This window comes from Pristiophorus japonicus, chromosome 13, assembly GCF_044704955.1.
Source record: "Pristiophorus japonicus isolate sPriJap1 chromosome 13, sPriJap1.hap1, whole genome shotgun sequence".
Lineage (NCBI taxonomy): Eukaryota > Metazoa > Chordata > Chondrichthyes > Pristiophoridae > Pristiophorus > Pristiophorus japonicus.
In genome coordinates, this window is record NC_091989.1 from 52,404,669 (window position 1) to 52,426,582 (window position 21,914).

The 21,914-nt window shown below is 42.7% G+C and overlaps 1 protein-coding gene across 1 annotated transcript in view; it reads right to left on the reverse strand.

The window, feature by feature from the left end:
- LOC139278093 (mucin-2-like) overlaps positions 1-21,914 on the reverse strand; it is a 75,790-nt gene that overhangs the window by 21,633 nt on the left and 32,243 nt on the right. Inside the window, exons 13-27 of the mRNA XM_070896751.1 lie at positions 18,211-18,305; positions 15,220-15,346; positions 14,202-14,448; positions 14,058-14,116; positions 13,848-13,948; positions 13,374-13,522; positions 13,128-13,266; positions 12,295-12,399; positions 11,957-12,148; positions 9,245-9,481; positions 7,561-7,717; positions 7,132-7,257; positions 1,941-2,079; positions 1,330-1,361; positions 317-382 (exon numbers count right to left, since the gene is read on the reverse strand). Of these exons, the coding sequence (XP_070752852.1) occupies positions 317-382; positions 1,330-1,361; positions 1,941-2,079; positions 7,132-7,257; positions 7,561-7,717; positions 9,245-9,481; positions 11,957-12,148; positions 12,295-12,399; positions 13,128-13,266; positions 13,374-13,522; positions 13,848-13,948; positions 14,058-14,116; positions 14,202-14,448; positions 15,220-15,346; positions 18,211-18,305 (1,971 nt within the window). The remainder of the gene's footprint in view (positions 1-316; positions 383-1,329; positions 1,362-1,940; positions 2,080-7,131; positions 7,258-7,560; positions 7,718-9,244; positions 9,482-11,956; positions 12,149-12,294; positions 12,400-13,127; positions 13,267-13,373; positions 13,523-13,847; positions 13,949-14,057; positions 14,117-14,201; positions 14,449-15,219; positions 15,347-18,210; positions 18,306-21,914) is intronic.

The window sequence follows — 21,914 nt, forward strand, 5'->3', positions numbered from 1 at the left end:
CAACAACAACAACTTGTATTTATATAGCGCCTTTAATGTAGAAAATGTCCCAATGCGCTTCACAGGAGTATTATAAGATAAAAAATTTAACACCGAGCCATATAAGGAGAAATTAGGGCAGATGACCAAAAGCTTGGTTAATGAGGTAGGTTTTAAGGAGCGTCTTAAAGGAGGAAAGAGAGGTAGAAAGGCGGAGAGGTTTAGGCAAGAAATTCCAGAGCTTAGGGCCTAGGCAACAGAAGGTACGGCCACCAATGGTTGAGCTATTATAACCAGGGATGTGCAGGAGGCCATATGATAAAATTCTGCTATTTACCCAAAGTTGAGGTGCTTGTAGGAGGACTTCTGACTGTTGACATCTTGGTTGTTGTAAATGGTAATTCTAAAGAGCGAAATAAAATTATTTAAAAAAAAAAGGAAACTGTTTGAGCTTTTGATAATTGCAAGAGATGGGTTCATTGTCTAAGTGTATGTTTTAAACTTGCGTGTTGCCTTGAGGAAGAGCACTTGTGAAAGGCCTTGTGATGCTTTACGTACCAAGTCGAGAAATTAATATGCAGTATAAAAGATAATTCTGCCATTTGTTAGGACTCCTGACTGACATCAGTTAATGCTAAAGTTTGTAGATTGCCTACTCCCAGCATTCCTCCCTGCACATGGTTCAGCCGAGGGGCTCACAAACTGAAACTCTCGCCATATCTAATTCCAGCATCCATTGATCTATAACGTTACATTTCTAAATATGGATGTCCATGGCACATCAACAAAGTAGGATGCCAAAGTTACCTTCTTTATTTCCTTTAATACTTGGTCTGGGGATTTTTAAACTTTAGACTTTGGAAAAAGTAGAATTGCTCATTCTCTTCATTCCCTTCATGGAATACCCTTTTTCACCATGCTCTGTAAACCTGGCTAGTGAGTGTCCTCACATGGTATAAACACACATGCACGTCCAGCAATGCTTATTGGTGGATAGCGCTGAGGAGCTAATTTCTCCTGCCAATGGTGCAGCAGGCAAATCTAATATCCATGCTGGCGGCATTCAGCCCTTGTCAGGAGTTGACCTGGCAGCTTGCCTGCCTGTATGGCTTAGTCATTCACTGATTAAACCTGCTGAGCCATCAGTGGTTATACCCTACAGTACTGCTTAGATTGATAATTTGCCATCTAGATTAATCCATGTGCAATATCAACAGTGCTGTATCTCCTTGTGTGTTGTTTAGTACATTGAAAGGTTGTGCTAAAGAAAATGATTGAAAGATTAATAATATCATTGTGTAGCTATTTATATATTACTTATGCTGCACACTTATTTAAAAAGATAATTACCTGTACAATTCATATTTCCATCAATGCAGACACTGTAACAAAAACAGTTTTTAAATATCATAGTTTCAGAATCAGGAGGGTAATTAAATTCAAACTACAATATTTCTTTAAATAGGAGTTTGTCTCGCTTGACTCCAATTGAGAAAGGCTGCTGGAGCCAAATATAGCAGCTCATTCTTGTCTTTTTAAAAATTCCTTTGAGGAGAAGAGAGAAACATTTTTAAAATAATAAAATACCCAGCCGCCCCTGTGATAACATTGCAGGGTATTTTTGTTGGTAAGTATGTGTCACTGATACGTGTGGATAGCAAGTGCTCCCAGACAGGTTCTGTATGTGAGGAGATGGCAATAATTAGGACTGCTGACATTTCTATATGATCACCCATATTTAATGGTGTCTCTTGTAACCAGGCTGTGGTGGATTTAAACCAACCTATGTTCAAAGAGCATCTTTTAAATTATTTCCCTGATTTTTCATTTTATAAAGTTCTGACAGCTTTTCCAATTGAATTGTTCTGTCTATCTATCTGCCATTCAGCTTCACTAAATTTCCAATATTGTATTAAGGTCAACAAGAAACATCAATGTATTGTCCAAGATGGATACCGTACCAATTTCTGCAGTCATTGCTTTGTTCATTGGTTTCCAGTATTTTCCCATTATAATAACAAGTGCATTCGGACAAGTTCACACACTTCATTTTGTTTTCATCCAGATAAGGTGCGCTCTCTGGGCACTTTGCATAACAACCTATATTTAACAGAAAGTAACAAGATCAGTGTGAGGCACGAACACTCCCGTGACATAGTCCCAATTGAGTCATATCTGAAATCAAAAGAAAATCTGTGAATGTTGGAAATCTGAAACAAAACTGATTCAAGTAGCCCATCCGAAACATGAACCATTTTCTGTTTCAGATGTTGACTGATCTGTACTATTCCAATACTTTCTATTTTCATTTTTGAATTATACCCAAGTTTGCTGGTTGTCATACACGGTGTTGAAAAGATTTCAAGCTTTCTAAAATGCTATGTTTTGCCCACTTAATCTTTTCTAGCATCTTTGGATTATTTGAAAAATGCTCTACACTATGCCAAATGCAGTGGGTTGCTCAACTGAAGTTTCGCTCCAGGGTAGCGTCATCGTCGGTGCAGCGACCCGGGGCGCTACCAGCAGGAGGCAGTAGTGCACCCGCATTCCGAGCGAGAAGTCGTTTGCACCCCGTTAGGGGGAGGCACAAATGATGCAATTTCTCCTCTAGGATTTTCAAAATACATGAGCTAGAAATTAGTTATAGGCAGGGGCAGTGTTTAGATTAAAAAGGTTAAGCTGCGCCACCTGAAAATCGTCTAGAATGAAAATTTGTCCACACTCCTCATTAAAATTATTGCAGTCATAATTCCAGTCGAAAAACTTAAGCTCATGGGCATTGCACTGAAAAGGTGGACCAATATCGGGGGCAGTCGAATTGGAAATATTGATTGCAACAGGCTTTTTTCACAACTTAAAGAGAAGTTCATTGATGCTGCAGCACCTCATTCTCAGGATTGCTGGGTCTGCAGCTGCCCCAACAACCAAAAACAAGTGCTCTACTCGGAACTCCTACATGGCAAGCGAGCCCCAGGTGGGCAGAGGAAACGTTTCAAGGACACCCTCAAAGCCTCCTTGATAAAGTGCAACATCCCCACCGGCACCTGGGCGTCCCTGGCCCAAGACCCCCCAAAGTGGAGGAAGAGCATCCGGGAGGGCACTGAGCACCTCGAGTCTCATCGCCGAGAGCACGCAGAAAACAAGCGCAGGCAGCGGAAGGAGCGTGCGGCAAACCAGACTCCCCGCCCACCCTTTCCTCCAACGACTGTCTGTCCCACCTGTGACGAAACTGTAATTTCCATATTGGACTGTACAGTCATCTGAGAACTCACTTTTGGAGTGGAAGCAAGTCTTCCTCGATTTCGAGGGACATCCCATGATGATGATGATGAAGAAGGTCAAGGAGAAGGAAGAGTTCTTTACAAATCCTGATGGCAGATCATCACCCCAGGGAGAGAACTGGGAGGTTGTCCAGTGAAGCTCTGGAGGCATTAGTTTTCGCTGTGGAGAGAAGGCAGACAGTCCTGTACACAGCAACTGGCAGGAGGCCCTCGTCACAAGTCTGCCGTACTATGTGGAGGGAGGTGGCACACCACGTCACGGGCAGCACGGTGATCCCCAGGACCCACACCCAGTGCAGGGAGACGTTTAACGTCCTCACACGGGTGGTCAGGGTGAGTGAAGGCTTCAACAAATGCTACATACCACAAGTGCCACAAGCTTCACACACAGCTCAATGCACCACAGCCCCAGCACTCACCCACCCACAATCTCTACCTATCACACCCACATCTCACAGCTTGCACACAATGACAGTTATTGCACACCACCCAAACAAGTTGCTCCACACACGTTTACACATTTTCCTTTCTCTTGCAGGCAAAGGTGGCTCACAATAAGAGGGAGCAGCAGCGCATGGCGGCGGTGGGGTGGGGGAGGTGGGGGGTGTCACGGTCACATTGACGAGCTGGTGTCGCAGTAGGCCAGCAATCTGTTCTCCAACAGACTGCTAGGGATGCTGAGGTGCTGCCCCTGGGGAGTGGCAGTGGGTCTGTGAAGCAAGAAGCTGCTGTCCTCTCTCAGGATAGCAGCATTCGTCCTCCCACCAATGCCACTCTGCCATTGCCCGGTACAGTCCACAGCCGGGCCTTCTAGGTTCACAGCTGGTCAAGGTCATCCTGCAAGGCCATCAGAAGTCACCCCATAGAAAGTCAGCAGCCTTCCACCAGCTGTGCTGCAGCCACTGGGGGCGCACTAGAGCAGGAAAAGGCACACAAGCGAAGGCACGAAGGCACAAGGCACGAAGAGATTGCACAAGGCTGATTAGTTAATAGTATTCATGTAATATGTGTGATATGTTTATAGATATATATATTCATTATTTTTGGAATCCTTTGCAATGTCTCTCATTGTAGCTTTGCATCCAGGTGGATGCTGTTATATGATGTGAGATAGGGATGGTATGATGGGGATGTGGTGAGCTACGGGGATCTGGGGTTTCATTCGTGCGAATCAGAGTCTGATGAGCTGGTCACAGACAGCCCGTTTGGAGGGCCAATTGTCTCGCTGCCTCCTCCCACTCGCCTGTTCCTCCTCCTCCTTTCCTCATCCTCCTCTCCGTCATCCTCCTCCTCCTCCTAAGCTGGTCCTGCATCCCTGGTGGCAAGGGCTGCACCCTCATGATGGCCAAGTTGTGGAGCATGCATCAGACCACCACGACATGGGACACCTGCTCTGGCGTGTAGTGGAGAGCTCCTCCTGAGCGGTCAAGGCAGCAGAACCGTTGCTTCAGTAGGCTGATGGTCTGCTCAATGAGGTTCCTGGTGACAATATGGCTCTCATTATATGAGTGCTTCGCACGTGTGTTGGGTTTGTGGAGGGAAGTCATAAGCCAGTTGGAGAGTGGATAGCTGTTATTTTTGAGCACCCACCCTCAGGCTTGACATGGTGGCTGGAATAATGCTGACACACTGGTCTGGGGCAGGATGGAGGCATTGTGGCTGCTGTCAGGATAGTGGCATTGACATTGAGGATTTGCTGTGTGTGGTCACACACCAACTCCACAGTAAGTGAGTGGTAGCCTTTGCAGTTACTGAAGATCTCAGGATTGTTATACAGTGCCCGTAAAGCCACATGGGAGCAGTCGATGGTGCCTTGCACCATCGAGAATCCTGCTATCCTGGCAAAGCCATCTTCAGGCTCATTCTGCTTCTCTCTGGTGATCGGGAAGCCAATGTAATTCCTTCTCCTGGTGTAAAAGAGCCTCTGTGACCTCCCAGATGCAGCGATGAACAGCAAACTGTGAGATGTTAGCTATGTCTCCTGCTGCAGATTGGAAGGATCCACTGGCAAAGAAATTGAGGGCCACGGTGACCTTGACTCAACTGGGAGGGCTGTGGTTGCCCTGGCCTGAGGCTGGAGGTCTGGTTGCAGGAGGTGGCAGAGTTCTGTAACCACCTCCTTGGTGAAGCGTAATCTCCAAATTCACTGTTCCTTGTTTAAGTGAAGGTAGGAGCAGTGATGTCGAGGACCTTAGGAGGGTAACGCCACCTGTAGAGAGCCCTAATGGCACTCCTCCTCCCTCTGCGCACATGTTTCCGTCTTTCTCGCTGCCTCCGCTCTCTCCACTGTAGATCCTGGAGGCCAAGGTCGACTGCTAGTACAGCCCCCATGATTTTTAGCAAGTGTTGTAGATTGAAGTGTCTCAAAAATAATGAGGGTGTTTTCTACTTGCTAGAATACTCCCTGATCCAAATAACCTTGAAATAACTGACGAAAACTCTTGCAATTGCAATAGCACACAGCCACTCAAACTGAAAAACCCTGTCAGGTGCGAGTGATTGGTGATGATCCTTTTAAATAACATTGCTGGAGCCGGCTTCCTGCTGCTGCACGCCACCTCAACCTGTCGTTGCTTTTTCCAGCCGGTAAGTTTAATGGGCAAAAAAAGTTGGGAGATCGGGCACTGCACACTGACATCATAGAAACATAGAAACATAGAAAATAGGTGCAGGAGTAGGCCATTCGGCCCTTCTAGCCTGCACCGCCATTCAATGAGTTCATGGCTGAACATTCAACTTCAGTACCCCATTCCTGCTTTCTCGCCATACCCCTTGATCCCCCTAGTAGTAAGGACCTCATCTAACTCCTTTTTGAATATATTTAGTGAATTGGCCTCAACAACTTTCTATGGTGATTGTGATATCCCCGGCGATCGAGTTTAGTGGCAGCGCTACTGGCAAGACGGATATGGTGTATATCACTGGAACTGCTATCATCTGGCGGTACAGCCCTGTACGGAATTTTAGCATCTTCACGTGGCGCTAACATGTAGCGCCAAACGCACAAATTTCTCCTCCAAAGACTTTTATAAATATTTTACATGCCTGAAGTGGTGTAGAATAGGTATGATGCCAAAAAGCAAGATACACAGATCTGACCATTTAAGCATTACACACAGATGGACAGGGAGGGGCTTGGCAGGCATTGAAGGCTCGTTAACTGAGTGAGTTATCTGTAATTTTTTTTTATTTCTATGAAGAAGACTTTTAAACTAAATTATAGGGGACTGAAAATCCTCTGCCACAATTCCATACCCAGGCTCGGGGTAACGTCAGAGTTCCCTGATGACCTTGTAAGGGACAAAGTTTCTGCTCACTCCAAACAAAGCCATTAATGGAGAAGTGGGTGGGGAGTGGCAGCAAGGTTGAGGAATCCCAAGGCAAAGAGCTCCTGTGCCCTTTGTCTCTCAAAGACCTGGCGGATCCCTGATGCCCAGTGAAGAGTGGTGTATTGGCCACTCCATTGACAGTTGAGGGGTTCGCCTCAGGGTTCCAAATTGGAATCAAAGTGGTTACTAGAGTACGCCTTCGTCTGGGTACCTACACCACAATTTAGAGCTTGCTGCACAAGGCGGACACCTCATAAGGGCGTGTAAGTTAGGTGACCTCTCCCTGACCCCGCTTACTTTGGTGCGGTCAGCAACAAAGGTCAGTAGTGGTCACATCACCGGCGAGGTTGCTGAGAATGCTGGTCCAAGGGTTTTCTCGACCTAAGTTTCTTCATTGGGAGCTGTGCTGTGTATTGGTAATCGAGACTAGGGTTTCGAACATTAGTTAGTTTTAAGCTATTTTAGGAAAACATAATTTCAGGGAATGTCTTAATACAGTAATTGAACAACATGTAAAATATAAACGATTGTTCAAACAGCACCTTCAAGAACTGCAGAGTACTTCTTTCCAATGTAATGTTCCGAGCATGTTTTTGTTGTTAATGTTCCACATGGGTGATAGTGCCAGCTGCAGTCACCAGGAGCGTTGTAATAGTCACAATACACAGCTGCAATGTAAAACAGAAACAGTTCAAATGTAATCAGTAATAATGATTCAATTTCAAATATAAATATAATTCATGTAATCTATGTAACATCTGATCAACTCATGTAACAAAGTCATCACTATGCATTTTAAACTGAAGCAGATGGTAAACAATCGCGAATCGCTATTTGTTACTCGACTTTCAGATATTCTCTCCATTATCTTAAAACACATATCTGTTGCAACACACTCGCCCACAACGCTATTAAATAATACATGTGGCAGATGGCCCTCTGTTATTTTGAATGTAATAGTTTAGACTTACGACATCGTTCTGGGGTTCTCCAGTCAATACAAACACCAGCTTTATTACAAACTTCGGCATACACTGCGACAGCGGTACAGAAACCCAGATATTTCCCTTCCATGTCACAGGCACAAGCTTCTTGGACACAAGCATCGTAGTATGGGCTTGGGTCAACCTGAAAAATATTGTGTCAGATTAGATAGAAACAGGAGCAATAGACAAATGGGCATAATAATTGTCATATTTACAGGAATTGGGAGGTAAAATCCAAAGGAAAGCTGTTGGATTTTTTTTTAAAGATAAAATACAAGAGATATTGCAGTAAACCTGGAGAAGCTTATTTGTATGGTGCTGGCCTTGGTTCATTGGTGGTCCTCTCGCCTCTGAATGAGGAGGTTACGGGTTCAAAAACCCACTCCAGCGACTTGAGTGCATAAGCGAGGCTGACACTCCAGTGCAGTACTGGGGGCAGTGCTGCCTTTTGGATGAGATGTTAAACCGAGACTCTGTATTCCCCCTCAGATGGACATAAAAGATCCCAAGGCACTATTCGAAGAAGAGCAGGGGAGTTCTCTTGCTGTCTCAGCCATTATTTATCCCTGAACCAACATCACTAGAGAAAAACATACTGGGCTAAAAATTGCGGCCTCACTGGGTGCGTGTGATGTACGCACATTCCTGAAGAGGCCTCGCAAATGCCGGATCTCGGCCCGCGATACGCATGCACCATAAACCGGCTTTTCCGATCTGTCAAAATTTCTTTTGACAGATCGCACGCATCCCCGCAGGAAGGACATCCGCGCGGCAGAGATTGCGCTATTTGCCCAACTCTTGCCCAGTGAATGTCCTTCAAACTCTTACGTCTGGTAAAAGCAGGCGTATAGTCTACTGTTACCAGCGTAAGAGTTTTAAAACATAAAAAAATTAACTGTATTCACTCAGTTTTATATTAAAAACCCTGTCCATTAAGCTAAGTTTATTTTTAACCCTATAAAAACATTTAAAAAATTTAAAAGAATATTTTTTTTTCTGAAACATTTAATTACATTCAATTTCAATTAATTTTAAATATGTGAGGTGTTTTTTTTATTTATTATGTTTTGTTTCTTGTTTTTGGGGGTTATTCTTATTGATAGTAATGGGAGCTCGTACAAACCGAACTCCCATTATTATCAATGAATGAGAATACGACATAGTGATTGGTGGTCCAGGTCTACGTGATTCCAGGATTCGCATATGTACCTGGAAGACATGTTCCCATACGCTGGACTGTGAATGGAGGCCTCCAACCGGAATTCTACATTCCTCCAGGACCAACAGGTATTTTCGTTAAAAAATTTTGGGTCAGAGGCATTCGCCCGAAGGACGCCTCCAACCGCAATTTTCCCCCCCATTATCTGGTAGTTTAACTTATTTCTGTTTGTAGGATCTTGATGAGCATTTCCCTACATTACAACAGCAACTACACTTCAAAAGTATTTCAGTGGCTGAGAAGCTCTTTAGGATGTCCTGAGGATGTGAAAAGAACTATCAAGGTGCAAGTTCGTTCTTTCTTTATGGGAAAGCCCAATTTTAAAGGAACATATTTTTTTTTTTAAAACGAGCTTGGCTTAAGTGTTTGAATCATTATTTGAACTGCCAGGGCCTGAGGTCAGTGTTAGATCCCAATCTCAAATAATGTTGTCTCTTTCAGGAGAGTTACCTTTTTATGGCATGATTGAAACACAACATGTTTAATTATGCCACACTTCCTCTGTGCCCATGCGAAACAATATGGGTTTCTTTCACATGGTGATGTCTGATTGACTGTATCCGAGCAGGTCATAGACTTCCAGCTGTTTCCAAATTCCACTGTACTGGTCACCAAGGAGTTCCCTTTAGTTGTTAGATCATCTGAAATATCATCATTGAAATTTCCACACAGACCACATACTTTGTTCTGTAATAAAAAAATAACATTCTGAAAATAAACCTGGAGCATTATCATATTTGTATGGAAAAGATGTGCATTTTCTTCACCAATCTGTTATTATAAATCCACCATTGCAGACAAATTTATTTTAAGATTTAGAAACAGCCAGCATATACAGTTGTTATAAAAGCATAAAATGCTGGAAACACTCAGCAGGTCAGGCAGCACCTGTGGAGAGAGAAACAGAGTTAACGTTTCAGGTCGATGATCTTTCGTCAGAACTGGAAAAAGTTCAAGATGTAATAGGTTTTAAGCAAGATCAGGGGGAGGGGAGGAAAGAACAAAAGGGAAGGTCTGTGATAGGGGGGAAGGCAGGAGAGATTTGATAACAAAAGGGATGATGGTGCGAGGCAAAAGGAGACGGTAATGGGACAAGTAAAGAAACAAACGATGAGTCTAGAAGAGGTGTAAATAGGAATGGCAGAATTATCAACCGCTGCCATATGACTCAGCTTTGCACTCCACTCACTTTCTTCAAATTAAAGGTGTTGCTATGGGAACCCACATGGATCCTAGCTTTACTTGCCTTTTCGTGGGACATGTGGAGCATTCTTTGTTCCAGTCCTACTCGGGTCCCCTCTCTCACCTCTTTTTCCAGTACATTGATGACTGTATCGGTGCCATTTCCTGCTCTCGCCCTGAACTAGAAAATTTCATTCACTTTACTTCCAATTTCCACTCTTCCCTCACCATCTCCGACTATGCCCTTCCCTTCCTCGACTTCTCTGTCTCAATTTCTGGGTATCGGCTATTGACAAACATCCACTATAAGCCCACTGACTCCCACAGCTCCCTGGATTACACTTCCTCCCACCTCGCTTCCTGTAAAGATTCTATTCCATTCTCCCAGTTTCTCCGTCTCCATCGCATCTGCTCTGACGATGTCACCTTCCATACCTGTGCTTCCGATATGTCTTCCTTTTTCCTCAACTGAGAATTCCCCTCTTCCATGGTTGACAGGGCCCTCAACTGTGTCTGTTCTATTTCCTGCAATTCTGCTCTCACCCCTTCCCCTCCCTCCCAGAACCATGACAGGGTTCCCCTTGTCCTCACCTTTCACCCCACCAGCATCCACATTCAACGGATCATCCTCCACCATTTACCCCACCACCAAATACATCTTCCCTCTCCCTCCCCTTTCAGTATTCCGAAGGGACCATTCTCTCTGCAACATCCTGATCCATTTCTCAATCACCCCAAACACTCTCTCCCCTTCCCACGGCACCTTCCCATGCAAGCACAGGAGATGCAACACCTGCCCTTTTACCTCCTCCCTTCCCACTATCCAGGGCCCCAAATACTCCTTCCAGGTAAAACAGCGATTTACTTGTATTCCTTGTAATTTACTATGCTATATTCACTGCTGATGATGCAGTCTCCTCGACATTGGGGAGACCAAACGCAGATTGGGTGATAGCTTTGTGGAACACCTCTGTTCAGTCCGTAAGCGTGACCCCGAGCTTCCAGTCGCCTGTCACTTTAATTTTGCACTCTACTCCCAATCTGACCTCTCCGTCCTCAGCCTCTGACACTGTTCCATCAAAGCTCAATGTAAGCTCGAGGAACAGCACCTCATCTTTTGATTAGGCAGTTTACAGCCTTCTGGACTCAACATCAAGCCAACAATTTCAGACCATAACCTCTGCCCCTATTTTTTCACATGGCAGCTGTCGATGATACTGCCATTCCCATTTACACCTCTTCTAGACTCATCTTTTGTTTCTCTACTCATCTCATTACCATCTCCTTTTGCCTTGCACCATCGTCCCTTTTGTCATTTAATCTCTCCTGCCTGTCACCCAATCACAGACCTTCCTGTTTGCTCTTTCCTCCCCTCCTCCTGCACTTGTTTAAAATCTGTTACATCTCTAACTTTTTCCAGTCCTGATGAAAGGTCATCAACTTGAAATGTTAGCTCTGTTTCTCTCTCCACAGATGCTGCCTAACCTGCTGAGTATTTCCAGCATTTTCTCTTTTATTTCAGATTTCCAGCATCCATAGTATTTTGCTTTTATATACAGAGTTGTTACTTGAGCAATAATTTTGAGTCCTCATAATTGCTTTGCAAGTTTATGGTCGGAAATAGATAATTAATTAGAACTAAATAACCGTTGTAAATACATTAAACATACTGAGTGAAATATGGTCTTCTGACAATTTTGAGGGTGAGAGCAGTTTGGCTGACCCACATCCAAATACAGAATAATTAGAATTTTCAGTTTCTCTGACCGTTTTGCAAACAGAAACATTATTTATGTAGCTTTCACAGTGCTCCACGATAGTTTTTATTAGAATGTTCCGCAGTATAGTTCTAAGTAGAAAAACATTGGTAAAAAGTAGGCTTGTGAAGAAGCCTTTTGTTGATTAAATGACTCATTCATATCCTCAATGTGTTTTCTGCCATGACAAATATGAAGACTTTGATTTTCAAACCATACTTACTTTCCATCTTGGATCCAGTGTGATTGAAAGCCTTGTGCTTTTGTCCCATATCACAGTGATCCCATTGGAAAAGGTGAGGATTAAATAGAGCCCAACAGTGTGGAGTGAGTAGGAATTATCTGTGCACTGGGTTTGATTTGTAGACTTCTCAACTATTGACACTTTGTTATCAGTTAGAATGAGTTCCTTACCCTGTAAGAATAGATGTTAAAATAGAATGTTGTAGAAGGTGTACAGTAATATAGGTTCCCAGTTTTGGTATTGTAAACATATATTTAAAATCTCATTCCAAAACAGAAAAAAAGTACAATTATTATAATTAGAGGAAAAAAATCCACCTTGAGTAAGATTCTGATATTTCTTGAACACGTCATTCCCCTTTCACAGCAGGGAACACTCTCTGTGAGTATTTGGAGTGTGCCTTCCCGACGATTACATTGGTCCTAAGAATGAAGGCAAGGTAGGAATTAAATAGCACTAAACCCATGATATGATCTGATAATCATTCAGTGTGCCTCCAGTACAGTAATATAACCAGAAACACAGCCTCTGATGTAACTTTGTCCATAAATCACACACTGAACCTATTGACCATCAATCATCTCAACAATCAAAAACTGTTGAGACACATACCTTTAGTTACTGACCCCCTGATTCAACAGTAATTATATTTTTAGCATTAAAATAGAGTTTGGGGTATTACATTGTTAACCGACAGTGAATCACTCTTGGCTCAGATATTTGTTTTAACTTCCCCAGGTGACTCACCATATATGCTTATTCAAACACCGTGGATAAATTTCCTTGTAAGAGACAACCATAATGTAAATATTGATTAGCCAAATGTTTGCACATATGCTTTTCTAGTTTCAATCATTTGGCTTGTATAATATTTTTTAATGTAGCCAAACAATATAAATGAGTGGAGTGCGCATGTCACGTGCAGTGTGGCCTCATAGAAACAGGCCACAAATCACCGGTATTATTTTCTGCTCTCTAATGCCAGAGGAAAGCATTTTTGTATTTTAGTGCAAATTTATTTCTGCATCCACACTATTAGTACATGAATAGCATTTAAGTAACTGGACTGATTTTGATGGTAATCACATTGATGCATATAAAATCATGACCACCGTTAAGTATGAAAATAACATTTTGAACCTCTACACACCTCAACAAAAATATATTCACAGTTTCCATCGTAGACATATCGTTTCCCATCGAAGGTTATGTAATGGCCATCTCCATACACTTCACAAGTCTTTGGGCATGACTTATTAGTGCAGTTCCATGACCCTTCTTGGCATGTGCTGCAATATGAAAGAGCACAGTGCAATGATGGTGTTTAGCACCGCACAGAAAGTGAAATGGTTTTCAATATATAATTGTACTTCTGTTGACATTTGTTTAATCTTACCATTTATTGCAATCCCTTTGGATTATTCTTCCTTCAGTGTAAATTTCACCTCCAAATAAACAAGGACAGTCTTCACGAGCAATGCAGTTTCCATTGTCATCTTCCACAAGACCACGGGGACAGACACAGTCAGAGACACATGCACTCTGCTTTCATAAAAGATTAAAATGTCTGTTTGCTTCAAAGAGTTTTCACTGAGGTGTCAGCTAATAGCATTTTTAATATCTACTTAAATCTTTGCCGCATACCATGTTTGTCTCATTTAGATTTTAACCACAAGCCTCCCTGATGAATCTATAATTCACGGGACATCAAGACAAAATGACATGACAACCATATTTTTTTAACATTAATGATTTAGGTATTTGCATTGATTAATATGAAATGAATTTTGTGTCATTGTTCAATTCGCTATTCTGTAAACTGACACACAAGTGAGTCTTGTAAATTGAGGAAACTATGAAAGTCACTCACACATGGTGTGTTTAGAGTTCGACACATCTTCGCACACAAGTATTCGGATGAAGAAACAGCTTCATTTGCACAGTTAATGAATATTTTCCCATCATGGCACACTAAAGAAAACAATATTCAAAAAGAACTTAGAAAATGGCCATTCATGAATTTAGTATGAAGCTTAATTCATGCACTGATGGTATGGGGGAAGGTTATAACATCAGTTACCTGGAGGCCAGGGTTCTGCTCTTACTTCGACGCACTGAAATGTTCCATCTTGGCAAATGCTGAGTTAAAATAATAATAAAAGTATACTTTACATGTATTTAATAGTTACTTTTCACTTTTGTAAAATTATTAGAAAATACTTACCAGTGTCTGCCATTCACGGGAATACTCTGCCCTTTTTCTATAAGCCGCCCTTCAGTATAACACGAGCAGTCTGATCTGTCCACACAGACACCAGTTTCATCCATGTACTTTCCCTCGGGACAGCCACAGCCATAAACTGCAACATCCTGAACTTCACAGGTGTAATCGTACTCAGACAGCGATCTACAGGTACGGTTACAGGCTCTCATGTCATTCTCAAAGACCTGAGAGCTACTGCACGATTTATCTAGGAACAGAGAATAACCAAGAAATCATATACCTAAAGATCTTTGAAACAAAATAATGCCTGTAAGGTTTGATTTTGAGGTTGTGATTGTTGAGGCCACGTTATCCCACTGGGGCTCTCCACTGAATTCTCTCGACACAGTGTGACCTTTTATGTTGTTACTTGTTTTCTGTATGTGAATCCTTGACAATACTTTGCATAAACATATTTGTGCTGTTGTTGCAAATAGTGCAGCATAGAAAATCTTCCCTTGTGGCTTTTAAAAGTATTATCACACAGTTAGTTTAAGGGTTTGTTATTAGCCAGATGCACTGTTTCGAAATCATTACGAATCAGTTTTAAAAGGAATAATCTTTTATTACTTGTGCACAATGTAGATCTGCGGCACAATAGAGGTAGGGCTAAATAGTTTGAAAATAGGGTTCAAGTGGGACAAGTAGGCTACTGTTTAAATCCAGCCATTGCATGTGCTGAAAAGTTTAACGTTAATTTTAATTTTAAAAGACATAATGAGGATGGTCCTCATCATATTACAACATATAGAATATTCAAATCACCTCATTAATTGTTTTCATTATTTCCAAGGGCAAAATGTTCTCAAGAAAGCCTGTAACTTTTGTCTGCTAACTGAGTCTTGTACATGGTGGGTGCTATAGAAATGGAATAAACCTGAGGGAAAGTACTACAATATCTTTATGTTAAACTTATTCCTGCAGAAAAAAATATTGATTGAAATAATTCTATAAATGCAAAAAGATCATTGCAACGTACTGCAAATGTCTCTTCTCCAGTTCCTCACGATGACACCATTAGCTGCACACGCATGAACATATGCTCCCAATCCTGCACACAGACAGTCCTCGATGTTCTCACAGCCACAGGTAGCAGCTACACACATCTGGAAAAATGGAGTTAAGGAAGTTAGTTGAACAAACCGTAAATAGTTCACACTGATGCACAATCCATTTTTAAATGAATAAATAAGGCCGCTAAATAAATAAATCACTGCAGCTCTGTGTTACCGCAATAGCTGCTCAATAGGCAATAAATAAATACAGCAATAGGTTGCTGCAATCTCAAATATAAAACTAATATTGATAAAGGAGCATACCTTGTGACTCACTGTAAACAATGTTACAGGAGATGTGTGTGTGTTAAAAAAAAATTTTTTTTGCTTAAATGCTCTAATAAGATTATTCAGACCTTATTTGAATATTCCTATTATCTAGGACCCTAGCGCGATTAAAACCTCACTAAGATTTACTCTTTTCTCCCTACTTATAGCCCCAGCATGAAGGCTTATAGTGAATGTCCTACTACTACTAACCCATTTTATTGACTGTTTATCTACGTGCTTACTATCTGAGATCCAATTACCTACCCAAAAGCTACAGACCGCACACTCAGTTGGTCATTTGTTTTATTCCTTCAATTCATCAAGGTCATGAATCCCTATAAGGTTTGGCACATTCTTTGCTCCAGCTCCCACAGGGACCTATCTCTAATTTATCTTCAGCTTTTCCAGATTTCTAAATAACAGTAGCTTGCTGCCCCAAGTCATCTTGTTCTTGTGGGGAAATCTCAAACTCACAATTTATTTGGGTATTTTTTCCAGCACCTTAACCACCTTCCTTTTTAAAATTCATATTAAACTACTTCACTCAAAGCACACTGAGACTAATATTTATAAATATCACTGACAACGCATAGAAACCGCATCATCTTTACAGTCTTAGCGGAATTTTGTTCATACACTTCTCTTGTTTACAGTACTTTAAAACAGGAGGGGGCCGAAATTGTCCCTTCCCTTAAGGTCTGTTACCGCCGGAAATTAGCGGCCACACTGCGGAGTGCAATGGCTGCCGAGTTTTCGTGTGATGCCCGCCATTTTGAAAATTCCACTCCTGTGGTATCCCAGCGGTGACCCGCTCCCGCCCCCCATGTGCTGCCAATCCGTCCTAAGTGTGTCATCAGAACACGCACCACCGACGTTCTTCCCCCACACCCCCTCCCCCCAATCGCGAAATTTCGCCAAAAATATCTTGCCCCTGCCCAGCGGCTTTTTTCTGCCAGTGCCGTGAGGCTATAGGCCTTGTAAAATGGCGGTGTGGCTCCCATTAAAGGGAAGGACCTACTGCCGCTGCCGCCATATTTTTTTTCTTGCCGGCCGACTGCCCGGGTTCGGCTGGGCCGTCAACAGGCAGCCTGGCACCCCCTCTTGGGTGCCAGACTACTGGCCCAGCCGAAACCCTCCCTGGTGGCCCAGTGGGCCGAACTTAAAGAATCGCACAGGCTCTCCCCTTTAAGTGAAGGGGATAGCCGTGGTGATGCAGCGCCGTGATGATGTTATCAGGGCTATGCTGGTGACTGACAGCGGCGGCCACGACACCCATCCTCAACTTCCGCCCCTCTAAACTGTGAACGTCTGCTTACCGCCCCACTTCCTGCCCCCATTATGACCAACTTCCGGTCTGCCGGAAAAAAAAGCCAAAGAGCGGAATTTCACTCAAGGCCACCACATCTACCGCGCCGGTAAAATCTACAGAAACAGGGTACGTGCACCTCGTTTCCAGCAGTGGGCAATTTCAGCCCCGAGGTTTCCAAACTGTGCCCTGAGAGTTACATGCAGCACCAAAACCCTGGCAATCCAACCCTCGAAGCACAGGCCAATGCAGCCTTATATGGACCTTTATACTTCCTATTTGATGGTTTGCCTTGGTTGGATCTTTGTGTGCTTGAAGGTTTAGAAAGGACTATTTCCAGTATTATCGCCTAATTAGTGGATAAACCCTAAATTATCAGCAACCTGAAATATCTGCAAATTCATGAAACAGAGTTTGAATCCATCAAAAACTGAATAATGTAGAATAGTGTAGTTCTAAGTAGCCATGAGTTCACCATACAAATTATAATTTGACACAAATGGTTGGTATGAGAAATGGGATCATGGACTTAAAAATTATCTGAACCCCACAGTGTATTGCATCACCAAGCCCTGTCAGAGATAATACAGATTATTTTATACTTTGTTCATTTACTGTTTATAGAACCTCCCAAATACAACATTAGGGTTTGTAGTTTGCCTACCTCTGGAAAAGACAACTTCAAACATCGTACTTTAAAATAATCTCCTTTCACCCCTTGAACCAAAGTTTGAACCTGCCAAAAATGCTTCAATAAAATCTAGTCTATTTGATAACCTTAACCATTCTTGGTGAACTTAGTGTAGGGGATCTGACGGTAGTTCCAAGTAGCCATGAATTCACCAGACGAATCATGATTTGACACAAATGGTTGATATGAGAAATGGGGTAAAATACAGGAGTATTTCAATACATCAGAAACAGCTAAAACCAACACAACTCAATAAAATCATCTTCGGTTGTGTATTTAACCTTGCAGGAATAATCTGTTGAATTACTAGTATATTGCTTTTAAGTCTTAAAGAGTGGGTGTGTTAATAAAGGCTAATTGATGTTAATTATTCTTGTTTTTTGATGAGTTTTGGTTTATTAATGGAATGAATGGAATATTCCCCATGGTTAAACCCACGATTTAAGTTGCTATTATTTAAGTATACTGCTTTTAGCTATTTGTGATGTATTGAAATATTTCTTTATTGTACTGCTATACTAATTTAAAAGTCATTAAGTCACATTTAATCTGGAAAGTTGCATACATTTTATGAATTAAATACCATATTACTAATGCTTCTGACTTTACATTGTGTTGAAGGGTTTCGTTCTTACACAGGATTCTTACTTGATAATATTTCATGTAATCCACTGTCGAGTGACATACGGAGAAAGCACCAGTTGGATCCTTTAAGTAGGAGCAATGTTGTTTGGCGTAGTGTTCTGCAAACCAAATTTAATAACAAGTTATTTTTATTTGTATACATTTTAAATGCCTAATTCAAATGTAACAAATGCAATAAAATAAGTTATATCTATAATATATTAAAAACCTTTAGTCTATATGCACTTCCTGTCTGCACCACTTGACTTCCTCGTCATTTTTTTTGTCACAATTTTTGTGTCCGCTTTTTTCCCATTATAAATTCTTACATTAATATTTCTAACAGGATTTACTCAGGTGAACTTGTCACACTGTAGTTTCACCCTCCTTGCAGGATATCTTCAGTTCTGTCAGCTCCAGCACCACTTACGGAATTGGAGCTGAGGGTGGATTCACTCTGGAGCATCCACGATGCTGAGAATGACGTGAGTATCACGTGTAGTGAGTTGGTCTTACCGCAGGGAAAGGGTCCACAGCCAGATAGGGAATGGAAGACCAGCAGGAAGAGTAGTGCAAGGAAGGTAGTGCAGGGGTCCCCTGCGGTCATCCCCCTGCAAAACAGATACACCGCTTTGGGTACTGTTGAGGGGAATGACTCATCAGGGGAGGGCAGCAGCAGCCAAGTTCATGGCACCGTGGCTGGCTCTGCTGCACAGGAGGGCAAGAAAAAGAGTGGGAGAGCGATAGTGATAGGGGATTCAATTGTGAGGGGAATAGATAGGCGTTTCTGCGGCCGCAACCGAGACTCCAGGATGGTATGTTGCCTCCCTGGTGCAAGGGTCAAGGATGTCTCGGAGCGGGTGCAGGACATTCTGAAATGGGAGGGAGAACAGCCAGTTGTCGTGGTGCACATTGGTACCAACGACATAGGCAAAAAAAGGGATGAGGTCCTACGAAACGAATTTAAGGAGCTAGGGGCTAAATTAAAAAGTAGGACCTCAAAAGTAGTAATCTCGGGATTGCTACCAGTGCCACGTGATAGTCAGAGTAGGAATCGCAGGATAGCGCAGATGAATACGTGGCTTGAGCAGTGGTGCAGCAGGGAGGGATTCAAATTCCTGGGGCATTGGGACCGGTTCTGGGGGAGGTGGGACCAGTACAAACCGGACGGTCTGCACCTGGGCAGGACTGGAACCAATGTCCTAGGGGGAGTGTTTGCTAGTGCTGTTGGGGAGGATTTAAACTAATATGGCAGGGGGATGGGAACCAATGCAGGGAGACAGAGGGAAACAAAAAGGAGCCAAAAGCAAAAGACAGAAAGGAGATGAGGAAAAGTGTAGGGCAGAGAAACCCAAGGCAAAGAACAAAAAGGGCCACTGTACAGCAAAATTCTAAAAGGACAAAGGGTGTTAATAAAACAAGCCTGAAGGCTTTGTGTCTTAATGCAAGGAGTATCCGCAATAAGGTGGATGAATTAATTGTGCAAATAGATGTTAACAAATATGATGTGATTGGGATTACGGAGACGTGGCTCCAGGATGATCAGGGCTGGGAACTCAACATTCAGGGCTATTCAACATTCAGGAAGGATAGAATAAAAGGAAAAGGAGGTGGGGTAGCATTGCTGGTTAAAGAGGAGATTAATGCAATAGTTAGGAAAGACATTAGCTTGGATGATGTGGAATCTATATGGGTAGAGCTGCAGAACACCAAAGGGCAAAAAACGTTAGTAGGAGTTGTGTACAGACCTCCAAACAGTAGTAGGGATGTTGGGGAGGGCATCAAACAGGAAATTAGGGGTGCATGCAATAAAGGTGTAGCAGTTATAATGGGTGACTTTAATATGCACATAGATTGGGCTAGCCAAACTGGAAGCAATACGGTGGAGGAGGATTTCCTGGAGTGCATAAGGGATGGTTTTCTAGACCAATATGTTGAGGAACCAACTAGGGGGGAGGCCATCTTAGACTGGGTGTTGTGTAATGAGAGAGGATTAATTAGCAATCTCATTGTGCGAGGCCCCTTGGGGAAGAGTGACCATAATATGGTGGAATTCTGCATTAGGATGGAGAATGAAACAGTAATTTCAGAGACCATGGTCCAGAACTTAAAGAAGGGTAACTTTGAAGGTATGAGGCGTGAATTGGCTAGGATAGATTGGCGAATGATACTTAGGGGGTTGACTGTGGATGGGCAATGGCAGACATTTAGAGACCGCATGGATGAAGTACAACAATTGTACATTCCTGTCTGGCGTAAAAATAAAAAGGGGAAGGTGGCTTAACCGTGGCTATCTAGGGAAATCAGGGATAGTATTAAAGCCAAGGAAGTGGCATACAAATTGGCCAGAAATAGCAGCGAACCTGGGGACTGGGAGAAATTTAGAACTCAGCAGAGGAGGACAAAGGGTTTGATTAGGACAGGGAAAATGGAGTACGAGAAGAAGCTTGCAGGGAACATTAAGGCGGATTGCAAAAGTTTCTATAGGTATGTAAAGAGAAAAAGGTTGGTGAAGACAAACGTAGGTCCCCTGCAGTCAGAATCAGGGGAAGTCATAACGGGGAACAAAGAAATGGCGGATCAATTGAACAAGTACTTTGGTTCGGTATTCACTAAGGAGGATACAAACAACCTTCCGGATATAAAAGGGGTCAGAGGGTCTAGTAAGGAAGAGGAACTGAGGGAAATCTTTATTAGTCGGGAAATTGTGTTGGGGAAATTGATGGGATTGAAGGCAGATAAATCCCCAGGGCCTGATGGCCTGCATCCTAGAGTACTTAAGGAGGTGGCCTTGGAAATAGCGGATGCATTGACAGTCATTTTCCAACATTCCATTGACTCTGGATCAGTTCCTATGGAGTGGAGGGTAGCCAATGTAACCCCACTTTTTAAAAAAGGAGGGAGAGAGAAAACAGGGAATTATAGACCGGTCAGCCTGACCTCAGTAGTGGGTAAAATGATGGAATCAATTATTAAGGATGTCATAGCAGTGCATCTGGAAAATGGTGACATGATAGGTCGAAGTCAGCATGGATTTGTGAAAGGGAAATCATGCTTGACAAATCTTCTGGAATTTTTTGAGGATGTTTCCAGTAAAGTGGACAAAGGAGAACCAGTTGATGTGGTATATTTGGACTTTCAGAAGGCTTTCGACAAGGTCCCACACAAGAGATTAATGTGCAAAGTTAAAGCACATGGGATTGGGGGTAGTGTGCTGACGTGGATTGAGAACTGGTTGTCAGACAGGAAGCAAAGAGTAGGAGTAAACGGGTACTTTTCAGAATGGCAGGCAGTGACTAGTGGAGTGCCGCAAGGTTCTGTGCTGGGGCCCCAGCTGTTTACATTGTACATTAATGATTTAGACGAGGGGATTAAATGCAGTATCTCCAAATTTGCGGATGATACTAAGTTGGGTGGCAGTGTGAGCTGCGAGGAGGATGCTATTAGGCTGCAGAGTGACTTGGATAGGTTAGGTGAGTGGGCAAATGCATGGCAGATGAAGTATAATGTGGATAAATGTGAGGTTATCCACTTTGGTGGTAAAAACAGAGAGACAGACTATTATCTGAATGGTGACAGATTAGGAAAAGGGAAGGTGCAACGAGACCTGGGTGTCATGGTACATCAGTCATTGAAGGTTGGCATGCAGGTACAGCAGGCGGTTAAGAAAGCAAATGGCATGTTGGCCTTCATAGCGAGGGGATTTGAATACAGGGGCAGGGAGGTGT